The sequence below is a fragment of the Notamacropus eugenii genome, chromosome 5, assembly GCF_028372415.1.
Source record: "Notamacropus eugenii isolate mMacEug1 chromosome 5, mMacEug1.pri_v2, whole genome shotgun sequence".
Lineage (NCBI taxonomy): Eukaryota > Metazoa > Chordata > Mammalia > Diprotodontia > Macropodidae > Notamacropus > Notamacropus eugenii.
The window spans coordinates 128,428,064-128,453,021 of NC_092876.1; the positions used below are offsets into that span (position 1 = coordinate 128,428,064).

General features: G+C 35.7%; 1 protein-coding gene across 2 annotated transcripts in view; it reads right to left on the bottom strand.

Annotated features, from left to right (window-relative positions):
* Positions 1–24,958, bottom strand: part of UVRAG (UV radiation resistance associated) — a 428,278-nt gene that overhangs the window by 114,607 nt on the left and 288,713 nt on the right. For both annotated transcript variants that reach the window (XM_072610800.1, XM_072610801.1), the window contains one exon: positions 5,877–5,955. In XM_072610800.1, coding sequence (XP_072466901.1) covers positions 5,877–5,955 — 79 coding nt within the window. The remainder of the gene's footprint in view (positions 1–5,876; positions 5,956–24,958) is intronic.

Genomic DNA, 24,958 nt, shown 5'->3' on the forward strand with positions numbered 1-24,958 from the left:
CACTAAGTTTGACATTAATATGCTCAGTTTCTGGAAGTGGGGGGAAGGGTCAACAGGTTGCCTGAGAAGAGGAGAACTGGTCCAGGTAAAAATGGAGCTGGTTGTGATTATCAGAGTGAGACAAGGTCCATGAGTAGTTAGGGCAAGAAAGGGAGATCCAAAACCACCAAAATTTCTCTGTGCTTCAGTTTCTTCATCTGTACATTGACAGAATTGGATCTGATGGCCTCTTAGATTCCCATCTCTAAATCTGTGAGCCTATGAATGCACACAGCTCTGACCATTCTCAAAATCCTTGCTGAAGTCAGTGAATCATAGAATCTCAGAATTAGAAGGGACCTCAGAGGCTAATTAATTAATCCAACTGATACTTGAACTCTTAAGAGAATCCCTTCAAGGACATACCACCAAAACATCACCTACACTTCAAATGAAGATCTCTGCATTACACTGTTTCTCAAACCAACCCATTCCATTTTTTGATTACAAGGATCATTTGCACAATTTTTCTGACATAAGGTAAAGTCTATCTCTTTGCAACTTTAACTAGATGCTGAGGTTGGCAAAGAAGATAGTGCTGGATTTGGGAGTCAGGAAAACCTGAGAATGAATCTTTCTTCAGAGATCTACTAGCTATATCACTCTGAGCCAAGACCATTTATCCTCTCTGTTACATTTGTAACAGAGGGGAGCTCATCTGTAAAGTGGGGATAATAATAGCAATAACCTGCTAGAATTGTTGTGAGAATCAAACTGGATAATGTACAAAATGCTTTGCAAACTGTAAAAAATTCTATTGATGTAAGTCTCTGCTACTACTGCGATTTCTGCTACTGGTGTTGTAATTATTGGGACTGACCAGAACAAGTCCCTTTTCCACAGGATTTTCAAATATTTAAGATAGCCAAGGCTATCATCATATTCATCACCTGGAGCCTCTCTTAATTATCACCTTTCTAAATAGAATGCATCATCCAGAACTTAACACAGTCTTTCAGAGATAGCCTAACCAGAGAAGAATAAACCAGTAAACCTCCACAGCCTTGGACACTATGACTTTAATAATGAACACAAATATAAGATTTGACATTTATAACTATTAAATTTCATCTTTATTAATTTTAGCCCCAAATTTCAGCCTGTGAAGATCTTTCTGAATACTGAATTTGTTATGCAAAATGTTAGCTCTCTCTGTCAGGTTTGTATCATCTGAAAATTTATTAAGTAACTAAATAATAGATTAGAGATGGAATAGCACCATATAAAACACCTTTCAAGATGACAATAATTCATGCCTCTATGGATCTCGCCAAACAGCTAACCAATCAATCAAGAACAATTTATTGATTCTAGTAATGTGATAGGTACTGTTTTAACTTCTAAGGATAAAAATAAATAAGTAAATGGTTCCTGTCCTAAGAAGCTTTCATTACATTGAGAGAAATAACATATAAACATGAAAGTGAATTTAAAAACTGACATAAAATGAATAGAAAGTAACTTTAGAAGCTAAGGGAATCTGGAAAAGTACCTTGTAAGATGTAGGACTTGAACTGAGCTTGGGGGGTGAGTTGGGTGGGAGAGAGGGTCAAGATTCAAAGAGGAAAAGGTGAGGAATGTGTTTATGGTCCAGAAAGTAGGCCAGTTTGGCTAGAATTCAGAATGTGGTAAGGAGAATAATGTGCAGCAAGCCTGAAAAGACAGCCAGATAATGATATGAATTTGAAAAGTCAAATAGAAGAGACATTTTATACTTGAGAAAATAGGGAGCCAATGAACTTTTTTGATCAAAGATGTGAAATGGCCAAACGTAGTGCTTTATAAGTACTACTTTGGAAGCTGTATGGAGGGTGGATTGAATTGGAGAGGAACTGGAGGCAAAGAGACTAATTAAATTCTTTTTGTAATAGAACAAATGAGAGGCAATAAGAACTGTGGTGGTGGTAGCTATGTTGGTAGAGAAAGGGAATGGATGTGATAAAAATGATGGTAGTAGAAATGACAAGACTAGGCAACAACTTGGACATGGAGGGCGTGCATAATCAACAAAGATGACTCTCAAGTTGTGAGCTTGATGAGTAATGGTGAATTCAACAATAATGGATCACTGAGAGAATGGTGAGTTTGAAAGGAAAAAACAGCAAGTTCTGTTTAAATCTGTAAGCTCCTTGAGGGCAAGGACTGTCTTTTGTCTCATTTTGTATGCCCAGAGTGCAGTGCCTGGCATAAAGTAGGTGCTAAATAAATGGTTACTGATTGGCTGTAAACACTGGACCATAAACACATTCTTCACCTTTTCCTCTTCGAATCTTGACCCCTCTCTCCCACCCAACTCACCCCCCAAGCTCAGTTCAAATGCTACATCTTACAAGATGCTTTTCCAGGTTCCCTTAGCTTCTAAAGTTAGTTTCTATTCATTTTATGTCTGTTTTTAAATTCACTTTCATGTTTATATGTTATTTCTCTCAATATAATGAAAGTTTCTTAGGACAGGAACCATTTACTTATTTATTTTTATCCTTAGAACCTAAAACAGTACCAATGTGACATGTAGTTGGTGATGTACAGTTGGAATTCAGGAGAGAGATTAAGACTGGAATAAAGACATGGAAGTCATCTGCAGAGATGCTAACTGAATGTCTATGAGCTGATGAGAAAATCATGACAGAATGTAGGGAAAAAAATTCTTCAAGGTACTTCAAGTTCTGCCCATGACACAAATGACCTGTGCCACTCTGATTAAGTCATTTAAGTCAGTGAGTGTCCCGTGCAATTTTCCAGGACTGAAATTGCAGATGTGGTGCTAATCAGCAGGAGTTGTTTGCACCAATAAAGTCATGGGGCTGTTTTAAAAAGTTCATGTCAGTTGCACCATTATTTTTTTTCACCTACTTACCAACATTTCAGTGTTTTGAGAGACCAAGGATAGTCAGAGGAAAAAAGGGTTTCAGAATCTTAGCAGCCCTTCCAATGACACTTGAAATCAGGCTTAAAGTCAGAATGGCATAATGGAAAAAGACAAGGTATTTGGGGCCAAAGGACCTGGATTTAAACTAAATCTCTGTGGTTTTGGGCAAATTATTTAAACTCTCTGATTCTGAATTTACTCATCTTGCCCTGCTTCCCTCTTAGAGCTGTTCTGAGAATAAGAGAATGAATATGAAGAAGTTTTAAAAGATCCATTGTTACTCATTACAGGAAAACTGTCAGAAACACCTCTCAGTGGGCTGCTTTTCAAGTAGTGTTGGTTGGTAAGAGTGGAAAGAATGGCAAATTTGGAGTCATAAGAAAAAAGTTTGGATTCTACCTCTGCTACTTGCTCTCTTTACTGTAAACTTTTAAAGACATGTTTTCCTCACCTGTAAAATTAGCAGGCTAGATTAGGTGATCCCTGATGTCTATTCTTCCCAGTCTTTTTTGCTACACAAAAGCCATGATAACTAACTGGGTGTCATACAAGGCTCTGTCCTGGGTTCTTCTGTATTCGCTTTACACTATTTTACTTGGTGATCTAATCAGCTTCCATAGATTCAACTATCATCTCTAAGCTGATGTTTCTCAAATCTTATAGTCCACCCCTGGCCTCTCTGATGACCTCTAGTCTACATTCTCTAATGCTTTTTGGACATTTTGAACTATACGTTCAGTAGACATATTACACTCAACATGTCTGAAACCAAACCCATAAATTTCCCTCTAAATTCCTCCCCCACCCAAACTTGTCTATTATTGCTGAAAGTACTACTACCCTCTTCCAGTCACTCAGGCTTATGGCCTTAATTCCTTGCTATCCTTCACTGATATCCAATCTGTGGTAAAGGTCTGTTGATTCTACCTTCAAATATCTTTTGCACATATCTTCTTCTCTCCTCTGACACTATTACAACCTTGGTGAAAGTCCTATCTCCCTGGGAGAAGACAATTTCCTCCTCATTCCAGTTCATCTTCCACTCAAGTGAACTTACTAAAAAGCACAAGTCTGACCATATCACTACCCCATTCAATAAACTCTAGTAATTCTCTATCAACTACAGGATTAAATACAAAATCCTCTCTTTGGTGTTCAAAGCCCTTCATGACTTGGCACCACCCTACCTGTCTAGTCTGCTTATACCTTATACCTTCCCTATATACTCTGTGATCCAGGGACATTGGGTTACTTATTGTTCCTTGAAGAAGAAACTCCATCTCCTGATTCTGTGCAGTTTCACTTGTTGTCTCCCTTGCCTGAAATTCTCTCTCCTCATTTCCACCTCCAGACCTCCCTGCGTTGCTTCAAGTTCCAGCTAAAATTCACCCTTTAGAAAGGAAGTCTTCTAAATGCCTTCCTTCTGTTGATTATTTCCAATTCATATTGTATTTAGAGTTGTTTGCATGCTGTCTCCCTTGTTAGAGTGGGAGAGCCTTGAGAGAGCAAGGAGTATTTTGCCTTTCTTTTTATCAGTGCATAACACAGTGTCTGACACAGAGTAGATACTTAATAAATGTTTATTGACTAATCATTCATAGATGAGGAAACTAAAAGTATATAGTTACTAAGTGTCAGAATTGAGTTGTCAACTTGGGATGTAGGTGCACCTGTCACCCCCATTTTATGTTATGAGGAAACTAAGGCTCAGAGAAACCAAATACCCACTCAGAATTACATAGCTTAAGTGCCTGAGACAGGATTCAAACACAGGTTTTCTTGGCAAGAAGGTTCAGCTCTCTATCCACTGGGCCACCTAGCTATCCCACCCATTTTAGTTGGATCTGTCAGAGCATGCAATCCACTTTGATAGAAACCCAGGCCTACTGACTAAGGCTTTTTCCATTGTCCTATACTGCCAAGTCTTTATATAACTCTAATATAAAAGATATAAGGCTGAGGCTGGTCAAAAGGAAGAAAAGAGGAGGTGACTCCAACATGGGGAAATAATACTGTATCCACTGAGCATGAATAAGGCAATTATTGAGTGAGTCTTTCTACTTACTCAGATAAAAAACTACAAGGGCTCGTTTAAAAAAAAAAAAGGCAACACAAACTTCATTGCTTCTATTAACAGAAAAGCTTGCAGGTTCAGCCAATAATGAATTTAAATTACAGCCAAAACTCAGATACTACCGAATGTGATATTCCAGCTGGAAGAATATTCCAGTATAAAAATGAAGCAATGAGCTTGGGAAGCTGGTCTTTCACATAGCTGGGAAAAGTATGGGATGTCTTCACATATCCTGAAGTGCACTCAAATATGCTGTCTGTGAATTACATACAAACACATTTTTCAGAAAAAGGGTCCTTTCTCCTACCAGGACATGAAATACACTTTTTCCATGAAGCATAGTCTTTAAGTAACATACCAAATGGCAAGGAGTCTGGGGATATGTAAAGATGCTATGCTGGAAGGAATATCTATTTTGTTACACATGGTATTTTTAAGTTGCCTACTGAAGATAAAAATAGTATGCAGAGACATGTCAAAGGTAAGACTTTTCCTCTACAAACAACTTATTGAATAGAGTGAAAAGCCTGAAGGGACAAGATAGTAAAATAGGTACAACAGGGAATCTGTTAGCAGCAGTATAATATAAAAGCAAAGAGCTATAAAAATGTTATTCTTCCAGTGAGTGAAAATCAAAGGCACTTCCTTTGTAGGCATTAAACTGATAAATATTTCTACCTTTTGCTTCTGCAGAATTATTACAATGACACAGGGTAAGTATTTGATTAACAGTGCATCATTAAAATAACTTAAGGTTGTCACATTAGTTGATCAAATAAAAGGTCTCTAAATCTCTCTAAAAGAGAAAAAAATTATGCCAGCCAATGAAGGTATGGTAGGGGTAGGCTCGGTGGTAGCAAAGAGGGAGAGGGAGAAAAGCAACAAATTGCTTACCTGTGCTATATTTTTATTTAGAAGATAGACTCCATAATCAAACTGCAACTTCTCTCCTCCTTTGGGATACAGTGGAAACCTAGGAAAAGTGAAAATAGCAACATTTTAGAAAACAGAGAAAAGAAAATTGCCAAATTGCAGATAACACATTTCCTGGATATGACACTAATATCTGAGGAACTGGACTAAATCGTTTGTAAAAATAATGGTGTTAATTTGACATCATTATGATGTCATCATAGAAGAGCAATAGCAGCTTTCTTGTAAAGAAACCATGTAGCTCTTCATGATAACAGAAAGTTAAAATACAATACTTATGAAAGTAGTCCACAAACCCCCCAGGCTCGAAAGCAAAGTAGAGAATCTGGAAGTGGCAATGGGAGCAAGGAGTATTCCAATTCCATTGCCTCAAGCAGTGAGCAGAGAGGAATGAATGAAAATTGTAGCCAACACTGGAAAGGGTGAACCAAAAGGTTGTTATCAGAAGGGAGCCAGGTCTTAATGACTGCCAGGAGATGGAAGGAATAGGAGAGGAAGATATTTAAGATGAAGGCAAGTTTGTTGACTATGGAACAAGTATTCCAGAAGCCACATTGGAAGGGTTGGGTGGGTTGGGATTTCGGGCTGAGATAACTGAGGGGGATGTGAATAAGGAATGGTGGAAGGATGGCATCTGGATGGTGACTTATGGGAGTTCAGAATTACTGGTTTGTGTAAGGAATGACATAGAGTTAATATAGTAATCATTAAGTAGAAGGTGCCTCTATTTTTCACAGAGGAATCTGAAGATCAGGCAAAAGACATGTGCAATGCAAAGTGGAAGGCAAACAGGCAGAAAGTCTCTGTTTCTTCTCATCCTCTGAAAGCTGGAGGTTAGGGAGAAGACAGTGTAGCAGGAGACGGAAGTTGATCACATGGAGTAGGTGATGATAATCTAGTTACCCACTGACTATCCTCTTCCAGGATGGTGGAGTAAGGGCAGGAACTCACATGAGCTTTCCCAAATTCCCCTCTGAACAAGTAAAATAACATCTCAAAAAAGAATTCTTAAGTTTAAGAACCAACAAAAAGGACAGGATGAAACACTTTTCTAGTCCAAGACAACTTAGAAGATCTGTAGGAAAGTTATATACCACTGGAGTGAGAGTGGCATGCAGTTCAGTGCAGGCACAAATGCAGGAAGCACCCCAGCAAGCTAGCAGCAGGTCTTGGAAATGACTGAATTGGCTGTGGTGACTTCCAGATCCCTCAGCCCACAGATGGCAAAGGGGTCAGGCAATTGGTGAGAGGAGATTACAGAGGACCTTTTGCTGAAACTGTGAGCAGGACTCTGTCACATTGCTCATATGTAGTTCCAGGTCACAGTCCCAGGGCAAGGTGGAGGCATTGGTAAGATACAGCTGTGGAAGAAGAAATAGACTTGATTTTCTTGGATCTGGAGACTAAAAGTTACAGAGGGAGATTTAGACTTGATGTAAGGGGGAAAAAAATCTTAGGTAATTAGAAATGCCCCAAAGTAGCACAGGATGCCATGGAAGATAACAGGTTCTTCCTCACTGAAAATCTTCAAGTAGAGTAGTCTCTGGATGATCATGTGTAAGGGACATCATATAGAAGATTGCCATTTAGGTAAAAATGATGATAATGGCCTCTGAGAAAAAAAGATATAAGGGGACACTACAGTTATGTTCAAGTATTTCAAGTGTTGTTACACAGAAAATGGAATAAACTTCAGCCTGGGTCCAGAAAGCAGAACTAGGAACAATGAGGACAGTTTCAGAGGCATTTGGGTTTGGTATAGGGAAAAGGGAGGAAAAAAAGAACATCTCAATAATTAGAGCTACCCAAGAGAATGGGCTGCCTTAGGAGGAAACCAGTTGGTCTTCCCTAAATATCTTCAAAAAGAAATTGGACAGCCACTTGTCAGAAATGGTCTATCCCCACTGAGGTATGAGTTTGTGCTAAGTTGTACTAGATGCCTACTCTTTCAACTTCAATTTCCTGTGACTACAGTCTAACCTTCAAGGTTGAACTTTCATTCAATTTCATACTCAGGACCAAATCTGAATGCCAGTTTAATCAAGTTTCTTTAAAGAAATTTTTCTACCATAAACAGATCAAAGATAACTCATATAGGGTAGAGAAGGGGAATTATGCTAAATGATTAATGTTTTATCTTGTTGATTTTGCAAAGGAACATGACCCTTACATAATAGAAAGCAGTCTCACAAAGATGATAACTATTGTTTTCGTTCAAAAATTCAATTACTCTAAATGGTTAGAGAAAGACATATGCCATAATGCCTGTAAGATACTGATTTGTAGCAAAATTCGAAGAGAGGGCAAGTAGTCTATTTGCATTAGGCTCTAGAAAGAGTAACTAATAATAAAATTTCAAAAAGGTCTCATGGTAAGGTAGGTATTACATAATGGCATGCACTGATATGTCAGCAAAGTCATGACATTATTTATCTTATGTCAAAAAAAATGCAAATGTTTAAGACCTCTACCCCCCCCACAAGATGATGCAGAACTAGATGCAGTAAAAATGAAGGCAGGACACATGTTTCAAACAATAACTGTAGGGTACGAGAGAGCTGGGAGAGTGGATCCAAAAGGAAATAATAATGAGCAATACCAGGCACTGAAGCTTCTCTGGGAACACTACACCTTCTGGCCTACAAAGACACCACCTAACAGCTAAAGCATGGGAAAGAGGTCACTTTAGAACAACTGACTGGATCCATAAACCTCTGTACTCTGAGGCTGTTAACTCAGTGAGCCTTCACATGTATGCCATCTGTACAGCACTCCAAATCTAGTGGGAACTCAGGTCTATCTCCATTTTCAGGTCATAAATATGGAAGTAGTTTCATATGTCAGAAGAGTAAATTGAGATAAGCATCCATTCAAAACCAAGAATCTACATTCCTAAAAAATGGATTACACAATGTCTGCTTTATTTTGACTTAATAGGGATTTCTTTATAGAAATGTAGATACAAAGCATATTTGTGACATTAAAACAGAATTTTAAAGAGTGATTAGCCCTAAATAGTTCACATGGGGCAGGGTTAAGACAGATCAAATAATAAGACAGAATTCAAATTTTATACTATTTTCAAATCCTTAATAAAGGTTACTTCAAGTTGAACAGTATAATATCTTGTAACTACTACGCATTTATCTTACCTTACAAAACTACAGAGATTTATAGATCTTTTAAGCAATCCAGGAAAATAAAATCTACTTTAAAGGACAAAACTATCACTATCAGGACATAAAATACAAATCAAAGGGATTTTATTTCAATATAGATGGAAAGTTATATTAGCCAAACTATCACTGAATTTAGATTATTAAGGATAAAGTTACAGTTAACAATATAATGTTCATTTAAGCATGACCATAAAACTGCCCTTAACATGCAAAAAATACAGCTCATTTTAGGATAGTATTTCAGTAAATTGCTGAGAGTTATGTTTTCTATTATTAAAGATGGAACCTTACAAAGGGCAATTAAAAAAATTCCTGATATTGAATAGTTTCTAAATGTCCATCTACCATATTAGAAACATGAACTAACTCTCAGCACAGTGCCTGGCACATAATAAGCATGTAAGCGCTGACTGCTGACTGACTGCTTTGTTCAAAATGTTCCTTATTATGAAAATATACACCCCCACTGCCCTCCCCCCTTCCTCTAATACAATTACTCTCAAATATTCAAATGGCTCTGTGATGTCATCAATTTGGAAGTTCTCTCCATGGACGCAGGGATGCAGACTGCAACCAATCTACATGTACATTCTGCAGTTCTTGCCTATGCCCTCCCAAAAGTTTGTCACAGCAGACTAGATATGCTGGTAGCTAGGAAGCTCTGTAGATAGAGTACTTTTCCTGGAGTCAGGAACACCTGAGTTAAAATCTGATCTCAGACATTTACTAGCTCTGTGACCCTGGGCAAGTCACTTAGCCTCTGTCTTCCTCAGTTTTCTCAACTGTAAGATGGGGATAATAATACTCTCTACCTCCCAGTTGTCATGAGACTCAAATGAGATAATAACTATAAAGCATTTACCACACTGTCTGGCAAATAGAAAGCACTATATAAATGTTAGCTAGCATCAGCAGCATCATTACTATCATTAAATGATCAAAGTATATGAATTGGCAGTTTTCTGAGAAAGAAAGCCAAGCTATCAATAGCCATGTGAAAAAATACTCTAAATCATTAATAATTACAGAAATGCAAATTAAAACAACTCTGAGGTACCAATCATGCCCATCAGACTGAATGGTGGAAAACAAGTTATTTTAATAAAAAAAATGAAAAATGAGAGATATTTTAATGCACTGTTGGTGGACCTGGAAATTTTTTTTTTAATTTTTTTAAACTAATTTTATTTATTTTCAGTGTTTTACAATCACTACCATATAACTTATATTTTTTCCCCCTTCTTCCCCCCTGCCTTCCCCCTCCCTCCCTGAGACGGCATACAATTTTATATAGGTTCTACACATACATTCCTATTAAATACATTTTTCACTATAGTCATGCTGTGTAGAAGAATTAAAATGAATGGGAAAAATCATATAACAAACCAAAACATAATACAAAAGAAAATGATCTGTTACATTCTGTGATTGAATTCCATAGTTCTTTCTCTGGATGTGGAAGGCATTTTGACTTAAAAGACCATTGGGGATTTTTTTAAGTCCTTGCATTGTAATGAAGTTCCAAGTCTACCAGAAAAAACTCTCCCACACTGTGGTCGTTGCTGTGCACAAAGTTCTCCTGGTTCTGCTCCTTTCGCTCAGCCTCAGATCATATAAGTCTTTCCAGGCCCCTCTGAAGTCTTCCTGTTCATCATTTCTTATAGCACAATAGTATTCCATTACATTCATATACCATAATTTATTCAACCATTCCCCAATTGATGGGCATCCCTTTGATTTTCACTTTTTAGCCCCCACAAAGAGTACTGCTATAATTATTTTTGTCCTGGAAATTATTCTAACCATTCTGCAAAGCAATTTGGAAGTATGCCCAAAAGGCTATTAAACAGTGTATACCAGGAGTAGGAAACCTGAAGCCTCAAGGTCACATGTGGCCCTCTAGTTCTTCAAGTGAGGCCCTTCGACTGAACCCAAATTTCACTGAACAAAACCCATTAATAAAAGGATTTGTTCTGTGAAGTTTGGATTCAGTCAAAGGGCCTCCCTTGAGGAACTAGAGGGCTACATGTGGCCTCAAAGCTGCAGGTTCTCCACCTCTGGTATATATTCTTCGACCCCGTGATGTCGTTACTAAGACTATACCCCTAAATAGATAAAAGAAAGAAGAAAAGGATCCATATGTACAAAAATATTTAGAGCAGTTCTTTTTGTGATGGCAAAAAATTGGAAGCTGAAGAAACATTCATCAACTGCGGAGTAGCTGAACATGTTATGGTATATGAATATGATGGAATACTATTTTGCTGGAGGAATAACGAAGGGGATGGTTTCCAAAAAAACCTAGGAAGACTAAGATGAACTAATGGAAAGTGAAGTGAGAAGAACCAGGAGCACAATTTATTTAATAACAATAATAAAGATATTCAGCTCTGAAAGACAGTAATTCTGAGCCATACGACTCATCACACTTCCAAAAGACTCATTATGAAACATAAATCTACTTCCAGATACAGAGCTAATAGAATCAGATAAAGACTGAAGCATATTTCCTCCTTCTCTCCCTTTCTTTTTTTTTCCTTCCTTTTTCTTTCAACGTGGCTAATGTAGGGTTTTGTTTTGCCTCACTATACTTATTTTTAATGGATTTTCTTTTTCCAGCCTTCTCAATGAGTGGGGGAGGGAAAGGAGAGAGAGAATTCAGAACTGAAAATAAAAAAAATTTGAATTTTTCAAAGATCTGGTTCTTGCATCCTTTACTTCTGTCAAGTAGTGCTAAAATGCTTCATCAAATTTGTTTCAAAGTTGTTTTTCTTTATAAATTTTATAATGATTGGATGAATTGTTTTCCTGGTTCTTCTCTCTTTACTATGTATCATTTCATGTCTTCCCAGGATTCTCCAAATTTTTCCCTTTTGACATTTTTACAGTACAATAATATTTTATCATCTTCATAAAACATAATTTGTTCCATCATTCTCCAAATGATAGATACACCCTTAGTTTATAATTCTTTGCTGTGGGAAAAAGAGCTTGACTATTTTTAGATATATAGGCCCTTTCCCTCTTTCTTTTATCTCTTTGAAGTATATGGAAGATCAGCAAGAAGGTGGGAGATATCAGTGTAAGTTTCTGTCATCCAGAAGGCATTCTAGGCATGATGATTTTGTCTGTTTTTAGTATTACTATTTGGTAACTGTTTTTGACAACAATTAGAAAATCAGTGAATCATCAAAATGCAAAACCGTCAGCAGACTACTACAAATTCTAATCATATAAAGAATTACTAATTACATATTTATAATAGAATATTATATAATAGAATAGTAATATTTAAAAAGTAATTCCTAATTATATATGTATGCATATATGTACATGTATGTATATATAATTTTCCATTCACTTATACATCTGAATAACTGCTTATTAACTTGTGCTATGAAAAGAATAATTTCAAATATTTCTCAATTGTATATGAACACTTGCATTTGACTTTTGATATAGTGCTATCTCATCTAATTATGTGTAGTAAATCAATTTCTTAAATCAATTTTTAAAAAATTAATAAAATTGCATTTTGGGAATTAGGGCTATAATTGTACTTTATTATGGTAAAATGTTATATAATTTTTATTATTACCTACATATAAAATGTAAATTTTTTAAAATCAGCTATTTTTCTTAGTTTTCAATTAAACATGATTTTGTAAAAATTTTTTAAAAAACTTGAAATTTAAGATTCTGATGAAAAAAGGGAGCTGCATTTAGTGATGAATTCATTTTAAATGTTGAATTATACAAGTGTTATAGTTCCTAAAAAGTTGCAATTTACAAAGCTATATTGTGAATTACTGTATGTGATTTTGATATATGTTCAAATTTTACTTCTACACAATCTTTACAAATATTTTCTTCTTCTATGACTGAAAAATAACATAAACATAAGGATTCCATTTACACTACAGAAAAAGATTTTACTTGAAACCATCAAGCACCAGATGTATTATGCATTTTGTAATAATTTAAACTGTTTTTCTCTTTTTATGATCTCTTGGATTTTGTTATTATATAGAATTATGCTGGTAATTGTAGATTTATTTTTTAGAGTATGATTTTATTAAAGCTATTAATTATCTCAATTTGGATCTTTATTCCTAGGACATTCTGAGTAAACCATCAGTTTATCATTCAAAAGGGATAGTTTTATCTCTTCTTTGCCTATATTATGCTTTTAATTTTCTTCTCTTATCTTATTGCTATTACTTGTATTTGCAGAACAGTTGGAAATGATAGAGAGAAGAGTGGCCATCTTTGCTTTATCCTTGAATTTACTGGAAAAACTATTAAAACTAACTGAATATGATTTACTTTTGGTTTTACATAAATATTTTTATGGTTTTTTAAAAAAGATTTCTCAAGGCCTATCTTTTAAAGTATTTTTTAAAATAGTACTAATGAATATTGCACTTTGTAAAACACTTTTAGAGATGTATTGAGATAATCATGGAGTTCTGAATGTATTTATTTTTAATAGAATTAAATAAGCTGATTATTTTCCTAATATTGAATCATCCTTGCCTGCCTGCATAAAATTTATTTGGTTATAATGAATGATTTCTTGAATGAATTGTTCTAGACTGACTGACAAGATTTGCTTTTAATTATTTAAATCAATATTAATGATCTATAATTAATGGTTTATCATTTTCCTGTGTTTTATCCTTTCCCAGTTTAGTTATTAGGACTATGTTTGTTTCATAAAAAGAGTCAAGTAGAATGCTTTCTTTCTCAATTTTGAGAATAATTTGCATAGCAATGACGTTATTAGATTTTTAAAAGTCTGATAAAAGTTTCCTGTGAATTCATCAAGCTCAGGATTTTTTTTTCCATTGTTAAATCCAATATATGTAGTTCTATTTCATTTCTTTTTCTGAGATTTGATTATTTAAGATCTCTATTTGGGCTTATGGTAGTCTGGGTATTTTATAGTTTTGAAGCTATCTCCCTATTTCTTTTGTACTCTTCTTTGTTCCCCTTTAAACTTAAATATGCAATAAAAAAGAAACAAACTATAAACTTAAATACAAAATAAGAAAAGAAAAAAAGCATTACCATGTGCACAGCAGAATGTGAGAGGATTCAAAATATATAACAATAAATTTTCATTTCAAGAAAACCAACATAATAAATACTATTCCCAGTGTTGAAAACTGTCCATCTTTTCTTTGCTTTCTTGTAAATTTTCTTTTGTTTTCTGCTGTGCATTTTTTACATTGTTCTTCTCCTCTTTTTGCCTCCAGCCACAAACCGCCCCCCCCACGAAGGTTACAATTAAGTGCAGACACATCGACCCACACAAAGACACAGATACATATTCAAACATACACACAATGATATACACATACCTATACACATACAAACATGTACACATACATATACTTACATATCTATAATCATGCTCATATATAGACATATACATTCATATGTATCTATGTAAGACTGTACTATACTTATTTATCCTGTTTCTCTGAAGTTGGATAACCTCTTCCTTCGTAAGTCTGAGTCTTTCTGTAATTTTCTAAGTCCACCAACTTGTCATTTCCTACATCACAGCAATATTCCAAACTTATACTTCTAGTTATTAAATAGTCTAAAACAATATTAATTAATATGGCTGATATATAGTGTAGTTTCCCTATTTTTCTTTTTGATTAAATTTATTTTAGCTTTAACTCTGTCTGACATCAGACCCTTGCTTTTTTCTCCCCTAATAAATTCTTCTCCTGATCTTTCTTTTATGTGTGTATATCTCTTATTTCCAATCCCTCTTGATTCCTCTATTTTACTTCTACTTCCTACCATGCCCTCCTATTACTTAACCTACACTAGTCCCCAGAATCCCTTCTTTATGTTCCCATTCCCATTAATCTAAACACCCTTCTATACCCCCCACATCTTATTCCCTCATCCTCCTCTCTAAAAATCCCTCTCTTATCCTCTCTCGCTTCCCTATCCCCTTAGCCTTTTATTTTGTTCTGATTTTAGAAGACTTTTATACCCTTCTAAATTTATATGTATTGTTTCATCTTAAAACCCTTCCCAATGAAAGTAGGGCTCCAGAACTACCAGCCCACCTCCTCCCCTCCAAATCCTCTGCACCAGTTCTACCTCTGGCACTTCATTTGCATAAGATAATCACTCTCTTCACCTCTTCCTCAACGGCTTTACTTTTAAGAATCCTATCCTGGTTAGGTGTACACCAATCTTTCTTTTGAACTACCCAATTATTAATAATAATCTTAGACATGTTTTACATTTCCTCATATAAAAAGCAGTCTGTCTTTGCTGAGTGCCTTGTAATTAATCTTTAATATGTACCTTATATTTCTCTTGGATTTTACATGTCAAACCTTCTCATAAGTCAAGGGTTGTTTTTTAAAACCAAAATCCTGAAAGTCTGGCAATTCATTACATATCCATTTCTTTTCATTCAGGATTATGCTTAACTTGCTGGGCATGATAGTTTCATATACAATCCGAGTTCTTTTGCTCTTTAATAGTGTTCTAAGATAAGTGGTCTTTTAGTGTCACCACTGCTAGTTCTTGTGTGATTCTAATTGGGTAATGCCACATTTAAAGTTTTTTTTCTTGCTACTCTTAATATTTTCTCCTTGAGGTGGAGGTTTTGGAATTTGACTATGAAATTCCTGTAGGTTTTCCTCATAAGATCTCTTTCAGGTGGTAATCAGTTGATTTTTTCTATTTTCTTCTCATGTTCTAATATTTCTGGATGATCTTCTTTGATTATTTCTTGTATTACTATATCACAATTTTCTTTTTGATTGTAGCTTTTAGGTAGTCCAATTACTCTTATGTTTTTGCTTCTTGATCTGTCCTCTAGATCAATTGCTTTTCTTACAAGATATTTCATATTCTCCAAGTTTTTCATTCATTATATTTTGCTTCATTATTTCTTGGTCTCTTATAACTTTACTGGCTTCCCTATGCCCAGGTCTAATTTTCAAGGAGACATTTTATTCCTTAAGATTCTGAATCATCTTTTCTAACTGGTTGACTTTCCTTTCATAATCTTATTTTTCTTGAATTGTTATTATTTCTTAAATTTCCTCAATCACTCTCATTTGGTTTTTAAAGTTTTTTTAAAGTTCTTTTTGGGCAAGTGACCATCTGACATTACTCTTTGGGATAGGAGAGGCTTTCTTTTCCTTCAGTTTGAAGACAAATGTCAATCTTCTTTATTCCCACAGCAACTTTCTATGGTTGGATTCTTTCTGCTTTGACTGCTTATTTTTTTTCATTTGTGGTAGTTTATTTTTTGTAATAACTGCTAGTTCTGGGGTATGGGGAATAGTGCCTCTGGTCTCAGATCTTCCTTCAGTTGTCCCCTCTGGCCTGGAACTGAAACCAAGAACTCCACCCTCCTATATGTGCCCACAGGTGTTCTTGCCCCACTGCTTCTGCACTCACCAGGCATGTGCTGGTTCCTTCTTGTCCAGGGCCAAGTCTTGGTAGCACACAGCTGGATCTGGTGTTCCTTTAATCAGCAGAGGCAGATCAGAGGCAGACCCCTGACATAGTCAAGGAAGTAAAAGTTCCTGAGGCTGAGGCTACCCCTAGGGCTTTGCTATTTCAGTGGAACTAGACTGGAGGTGTTTACTCTTTCAAGTCTTCTCTCAGTTGTCCCAAGAAAACAACATTTCTGCCCCAACTCTTGTTTATTTTTACCCTATACATTTGCCCTGAGGTGCTATTTTGTATAGTTTGTGAGAGGAAATCTAGAGAGCTTGGAATTTTCTGATCTACTCCACCATCTTCCCAACATCCTCTCCCTTTACTTCGTATTCTTAATTCCAACAGCAACTAACTGGGCATGGGAGATAATGATAGTTCTTTTTAATTCTTCTGGTTTTATTCTGATTTTACCTCAGTCTTTTGGTATATCGTTTGATTTTCTTCCTTCTTTTTAATCAGGTCAGTTAAAGGTTTATCAAGTTTATTAGTACTTTCAAAGAACTAGCTCTTAGAGAAAGAAATGGAAAACCACTCTAATATCTTGGGGCACAAAGGCTGCTCAGAGAGGACTAGCACCTCTGGTGTGAAGCCCTGCCAAGCTCTTTTCTTGCCTTTATTTTTAAAAATGCATATTCAGTTCATTAATGCTCTGTTTATTTTGTCAATGTAGGTTTTTAGGAATATCGGTTTTCTATTGAGTACTTCTTTATCTGCAAATCAGAAATTTTAGTATGCTGTTTCATTACAATTTTCTTTCACATAATTAGTAATTGTTTCCATCATTTGTCCTCTGACCCAATTATTATTTAGGATTTTACTGCTAAGTTTCCATTTGGGCATATGCCTTTTGTTTGTTCTCCCTGGCCTGATTCCTATATTTATTCCATTATGGTCTCTTTAAGTTTTCTATTTTGGCGTTTTAACATTTGTTTACAATATATCCTATATCCTGATACAAGTGAATGATTGTAAAATTTTCACGTGGTGCTAAGAAATACACGCATTCTTTAGCATTTCCACTTAGGAAATGGTATAAGTCTTTTTTAGCTCTATTTTCTCTAGGTATTTAATTAATTCTCCATTTCCCCTTTTGCTTATCTTTCCACTGAAATTGTCCTAAACTGAAAGGGACTTAAAAAACCTCCTCTAATACTGTGTTAAGAGTTTGTCATCTTGTAATTTATTTAATTTCTGAATTTAGATGTGACAACAATTGAAGCATATAAGATCAATACTGATAATTGGTTTGTCAAATGTTGTTCCTTTCAGCATAAAGTAGTTTCCTTATTTCTCTCTTTTTATGTTGTGAATATTAGTTTTTGCTTTGTCTGATAGCATGACTGCAACTCTTGCTTTTTAGGATTCACCTGATGCAGAGTTTGATCAACCCTTTCATTTCTATTCTGGTATGCCAGTTTTTTATTTATGTTTCTTATAAGTAACAGATTGTGGGGTTTTGTTTTCTTATCTGATTTATCATTGTCATTTTGGTTTTTTTAATCCATTCATGTTAAAAGTTATGAATTATGTTTATATTTTGCTCTATTTGTCTCCAATATTACTCATAAATTTTCAGAATCAGAATTTTATTTCCTATTCTTCGTAAAAAGAATACTATCTCTCTTCAGTTATTGTGGCTTTATCTATTTTAGGTAACCCTACTCCAATTAGCTCTCCTTCCCTCATCTTTAAAATCCACCCCCATTCTCCATCTGCTATCTCTTTGCCTAGTTTTGCTAAACTTAGCTATTTTTCTCTTTTTTTATCTAGTTTTCTAATTTCTCTCCTTTCTTCTGTTACATGGTCAAACATGTAACAGAGTTTAATTAATTTTTAAAATTTTCAGTACCTTTTTTCCAAAAAGGATTTTTTTGCCTCATTTACTTCTTTATTTTTATTCTATCACAATCTCTTATTTATGACTCTTATTCTTATTTATGGCTGTTAATTTCTATTATGAAATTAAAGCTACTAAGGTACCAATTTTGAATTCCATCTTACAAATTATTTCTATGTTAATGCTTTAGAGAGCTCACTCTCTGGGCCTCTGGGCCTTATTCTTACAATTATCAATTGTTCCAGGTGATAAAGACAACAGAAGTATTGTTACATGGTAAGAATTTCCTGTGTCCCTGTATTTACAGTTCATTACTACCTTTTCCCCTCTCTATGATCACTTTTCTCCCATTTGCTATGAAATTTCCCTTCTATGTCCATGACCTCCTAATCTTGGGGTTAATTGGCCATAAAAGCTCTAATTCCCCTTTATCCTGAGACAGGAAAAATGGTTTCTCTAAGCCACAAATCTGTGTAGTTTGTAACAATTGTAAAGTCCCTATCTCTAATTATAGAATAACATTCTTCCTCTATAGGAGAGTTCTTCAGTGGGATGCCTTCCTATAAATGAATCAGGATTTCTCCTTTTCTTTTTTTTTACCTTTTTAATCTCTTTCTTTGCCCATGTACCCAATCTAAGGTAGGCCCAATTCTTCTTGAGGATCTACAGGAGTTATTTCCCTTCACTGTTAACCTTTGACTTTATTAGGGTACTTCACAACCTGGTACTTACCCCCAAATCTCCTTTTATACAATATTCCATTCTGTAATTTAGTCCTGTGGAAAGCACTGCTTCACCTGGAGGTGAGGTCTATACCATCACTACTATTTGACTTCTATTTTCACCCTTGTTTCCTTGTGCACTTTTAGGAAAAAAAATCTCTTAATGCCCTCTGTTGTCGTTTTGTATAGGTGTTTTGCTAAATGCACAGGTGTCTTTCTCTTTTTGAAATATTTTTCCTCTCTATTTTCTGGGAGTAATTAATTCCATTACCTTTGTCTTCCTTGGTTGTTGTGTTTGTCTACTGTAGTCAAGAGTGTTTGCAAGATGAATAATTTGCACCTTGTTTGGTTTTCTTTGTAAGCGTGTTTCAATGTCTCTTAAAGACTATAGGGAGGGGCAGCAGAATTGAGTCCTGTTGCAACAATGGAAATTCACTAATATAACCCTGCCAGAGTGTCATGGCTGGTAGAGAAAAGGGTGCTGAATGAGCTCCTCAGGAATTAGCCTGCTTTGCTACCAGTTCACAGGGTTATTGCCTCGTCAAGGTTCTTGACAGTTTATCTCTTGGACATAATACTTATTTTGGATAGGCTTAAGAGGTTGTGAAGATCTGAGACAGTGTCTAGACTCCCCAGTGCCATTGGTCATGTGCCTTGGAGCTACACAGAAATTTTGATGACTTTTATAGATTTTCTATCTCCTACTTGTTAAAGCCTGTTTCTTTATTGATTTTCTAGGATTTTCTAAGTAAACAATCCATAATTAACTTGACTCTTTATGCCTTTAATTTCTTCTTCTGGTTTTACTCTATCATTAGTATTTCTAGAGCAATATCAGATAAGAATGGGGAAAGAAGGCATCTTTCTATCTGCTGGGATAGCTAATGGTGTTTCTATGATGCAAATAATGTTAGTTTTGGTTTGAGAAACTTTTTTATATTAACAACTGGCTTTTCCATGTCTATTCTTTTAGGGTTATTTGTTTTAGCATAAATAAGTACTGGACTTTGTCAAAGATTCTTTATATAATGATATAAATATGCAATTTGGGGTGTTTAGTTATTAATATGATTATGCTGTTTCCCTAAACTTGAAGAACCCATGAATTACTTGCATAAATCCAACTTGGTCATGTTGATTAATTTTTTAAATGTAATGTTGCAGTCTTTTTGCTAGTATTTTAGATAGATTTTTACATCATTATTCATTAGTGATACTGGTCCATAATTTTCTTTTCTTGCTTATTTTTCCTTGGTTTGATATGAAAACTATGCTTACTTCACAAAAGGAGTTTGAGAAAGGGTTTAAGCTTCTTAATTTTTGAGACTAATTTGTGTAGCAAAGGTATTAATTGCTCTTCAAATATTTGATGGCTTTCACATGTGACAATATGTATAATCAATTCACCACGCTTTCATTAAGCACCTGCTATGTACCAGGCACAATGCTATATGCTGGAGATACAAATATATAGAATGAAAAAAATCCTTACTCTGAAGGAACTCTAGTTCAAATGGGGAAAATAAGTACATGGGAAACAGAATAAATACAGTGAATAACTAGCAATCATCTGGCATTTTAACATTTGTAAATATATATGAGGTACCTGGAGGGAAGGGCACTAGTAGTCAGGGAAGGGGATCAAGAAAAGCTTCAAGTGCTAAAGAAAACAATTTTATGAGGCAGAGATGAGGAAGAATGGTATTTCAGACATTAATGATGGCCACTGCAAAGACACAGACATGGGAGATAAAGTATTATTTCTGAGGAACAGAGAGAAATCTGGGTGTCTAGTCTGGATGGCAAAGTGTGAGAGGAAGTAATGTCCAATGGAGCTGGAACAATAGGTTTGGGCCAAATTGTAGAGGTCTTTAAATAAACAGGAAAGCTTATATTTTATCCTAGAAGCAACAGAACCACTGGAGACAAATTGGTAGGGGGTGATATACACTGTGCTTAAGCAAAATCATTTTGTCAGCTGGTTAGAAGATGAACTAAACTAAGAAGAGAATTGAGGCAGGGAAATGAATTAGGGACTCTTGCAATAAGACAAATGAAGTGAATCAAGGTGCTGTGGCTATGAGAAGAGAGAAGAAATTAAAGGGAAGAGATGCTGAGGAGGTAGAAATAGTAAGATATGGCAGCTAAATGGATATGTGACATGAGGGAAAGTGACAGAACAAATGTAATATTAAGGTTATGAATCAGGGAGACTGAAAAGTATGATGCCATCTTTGACAGAAATAGAGACATTTGGAAGAATATGGAATTTGGGGAAAGATAATGCATCCTGTCTTGGATTTGCTAAGTTTGAGAGGACATTCAGTTTAGAAATATCTAACAGACAGAAATGTGAGACTTGAATGCAGAGGAGAGAATGGAGCTAGATAGATCTGTGAGAAATCTGCATAGAGATGGTAATTAAATCCATGGGACCCAATGAAGTCACTAAGAAAGAGAGTATAGAGAAGAGAAGGTCATCTTGCTATAAATGAAAGTAGAAAACAGAAATTGCAGCTAAATGGAATAACGGTTCACAGGTTCTCTAGAGAGGCAATTATTGGTGTTGGTCATATCATGCATATAGGCAACAAAAAAATATAACATCAGATGTCTGACTACTTACTCTGTCTTAGGGAACTCAAGATGTGTGAAAATGTTGTAGAAGAAGCAGTAAAAAAAATTCTACAAATATTCAATAAGACCTCTGATACTAAGTGATTTAAATTTAAAAATAGGAATTAATTGGGCATGACCAAAAACATGCTGGAAAATATGGAACAGGAATAGAATGAGTTATACTTCTGGGAGCCAGGATGGCAAAGTAAGAAATAAGTAGCTCTCACCCTCCCTTACTGATCTCTGCAAGTCAAAAAAAAAAAAAATCACCCCAGGACAAACCCTGGAAGAGCTGAGCCAGCAGAAAGATGGGGTGCAGCAATCCTGTGGTCCGGGAAGTTTGGGGGATTAATAGGAAGGGCCCCTCTCACTCTGGGAGATGGGGAGCAGTACAGAATGGGAGGCATCCCAGCAAACCAGAGGCAAGCCCCGCCCCAGCAAATCAGGGGGAGATCTTGAGCCCAAGGGTGGTGGAGCAGGAAAGCACCAACACCAGGAGCCCCTGAGTGCCTCAGCACAGGCAGGGGAACTGGTATACACTAGGTCAGAAAACCACTACGTGCACTAGTGTTCTCCAGCAGCCAAACATTCTGGTGCAAAGCTCACATGAGCAGGAGCCAAACATTCAAGTGTAAGACTTGGGTGAACAGGCATCTCCTAGGGGCCAGACCCTCCGCCCCAAGGATTCCAGTGTTACTGACCCCAGTTCAGCACCAGGTAAGATGCCAGACCCTTATAGCCTCCAGCTGCCAACATCTGAGGTCCCAGCACACAAAGCCAGTGACCAGGTTCCAGGCTCCTAGCATAAGAAGCTTGGGTCAATGGTCCCCACACACCAACAGGAGAGATCAATTCTAAAGGCCAAGAATTAGGCAAACACCATGGGCAAAATGTAGAAAGGGACAATGACCATAGATTCTTACAGGTACAGGGAACATCGAAAATCAAGGCACAAATTCAGAAGAGGACAATGTGTTCAATATACCCATATCCAAAATATCAAAGGGGAATAAGAACTGGTTTCAAGCCCAAAAAGCCTTCTTGGAAGATCAAGATGGATTTTAAAAGTCAAATAAGAGAGGCAGAAGAAAAATGGTGAAAAGAAATGAGAGGTATGCAAGAGAGAGCCAATAGAGTGGAAGAGGAAGAACAAAAACTGACTGTAGAAAACAAGTCCTTAAAAAGTAGAGTTGGCCAAATGGAAAAGAAGGCACAAAAACTCACTGAAGAGAAGAACTCCTTAAGAATTAAAATGGGTCAAATGGAAAAGGAAGTACAAAATTTAATAGAAGAAAAATATTTGTTAAAAATTAGAATTGGAAGTGGAAGCTAATGACTCTATGAGATATTAAGAATCAAACAGAAACAAAAGAATGAAAAAAATAGAAGAAAATGTAAAATATCTCACTGGTAAAACAGCTGACCTGGAAAACAGATCCAGGAGAATCAATTTAAAAATTACTGGTCTACTTGAAAACCATGATGAAAGAAAAAGCCTGGACAGCATGTTTCAGGAAATCATTAAGGAAAACTGCCCTGAGGTCCTAGAACCAGAAGGTAAAAGAGTCATCAAAAGAATCCACTAATCACCTCCTGAAAGAGATTCCACACTGAAAATGCCAAAAAATGTCGTAGCCAAATTCCAAAATTATCAAGTCAAAGAAAAAATACTTCAAGCAGCCAAAAAGAAACAATTTAAATATCATGGAGCCAGAGTCAGGATTATGCAGGACCTTGCAACTTCTACATTAAAAGATCGGAGGGCATGATATTCCATAGGACCAAGGAGCTTGGATTACAACCAAGGATCAACTATCCAGAAAAACTGAGCAAAATCTTTCAGGGGAGGAGACAGATACTCAACAAAATGAGGACTCCCAAACTTTCCAGATGAAAATACCAGAGCTCAACAGAAAATTTAATCTTCAAATACAAGACTCAAGAGAGGCATAAAAAGGTAAACTGGAAAGAAAAAAAACTACGTTATTAATAAGGGCAAACTGTTTATATCCCTACTAAGAAAGATGATACTTGTAATTCTTGAGAACTATATTGTTATTATGCCATTTAAAAAAGAGTATACATAATAGAGGGTGTAGGTATACGTTTACTTTGATATGATCTCAAAAAAATCTAATGAAGTGGTGAAGAGATTGTACTGGAAGAAGAGGAAAGGAGGAGGCACACAAGAGCAAATTACATCACATGAAAAGGCACAAAAACCTATTACAGTAGAGGCAAATGAGCATTATTTGAACTTTCTTCTTCTCCATTGTAAAACCTTTTCCTTGCCTCTTTTATGTGAGATGATTTACTACATTCTACCTCTCCCTTTCTCTTTTTCCTAGTACACTCCTCTCAATCCTTAATTTTCTTTTTTAGATATCATCCCTTCATATTCAGCTCACCCTGTGTGCTCTCCCTCTCCCTCTATATTTGTATGTATACACAAATACATATATATGTATACACACATACATATATATTCCCTCCGAGTATCCTACTACTGAGAAAAATCTCATGTTACAAATATTTTTCCATGTAGGAATGTAAACAGTTCAACTTTAATAAGTCCTTTATGGTTTCTCTTTCCTGTTTATCTTTTCATACTTCTCTTGATACTTGTATTTGAAAGTCAAATTTTCTATTTAGCTCTGGCCTTTTCAACAAGAATACTTGGAAATACTCTATTTAATTAAAATTCCATTTTTTTTTCCTCTGAAATATTATACTCAGTTTTGCTGGGTAGATGATTCATGGTTTTAATCCAATCTCCTCTGACCTCTGGAATATCATGTTCCAAGCTTTCTTTTCCCTCAAAGTAGAAGCTGCTAAGTCCTGTGTTATCCTCACTGCATTTCCACAATACTAGAATTGTTTCTTTCTGGCTGTTTGTAATATTTTCTCCTTGACCTGGGAACTCTGGAATTTGGCTACAATATTCCTAGGAGTTTTCCTTTTGGGATCTCTTTCAGGGGGTGATGTGTGGATTCTTTCAATTTCTATTTTACCCTCTGGTTATAGAAAATCAGGGTAGCTTTCCTTGATAATTTCTTGAAAGATGATGTCTAGGATCTCTTTTTGATCATGGTTTTGAGGTAGTCCAAAGATTTTTAAATTATCTCTCCTGGATCCATTTTCCAGGTCAGTTGTTTTTTCAATGAGATACTTCACATTGTCTTCTATTTTTTCATT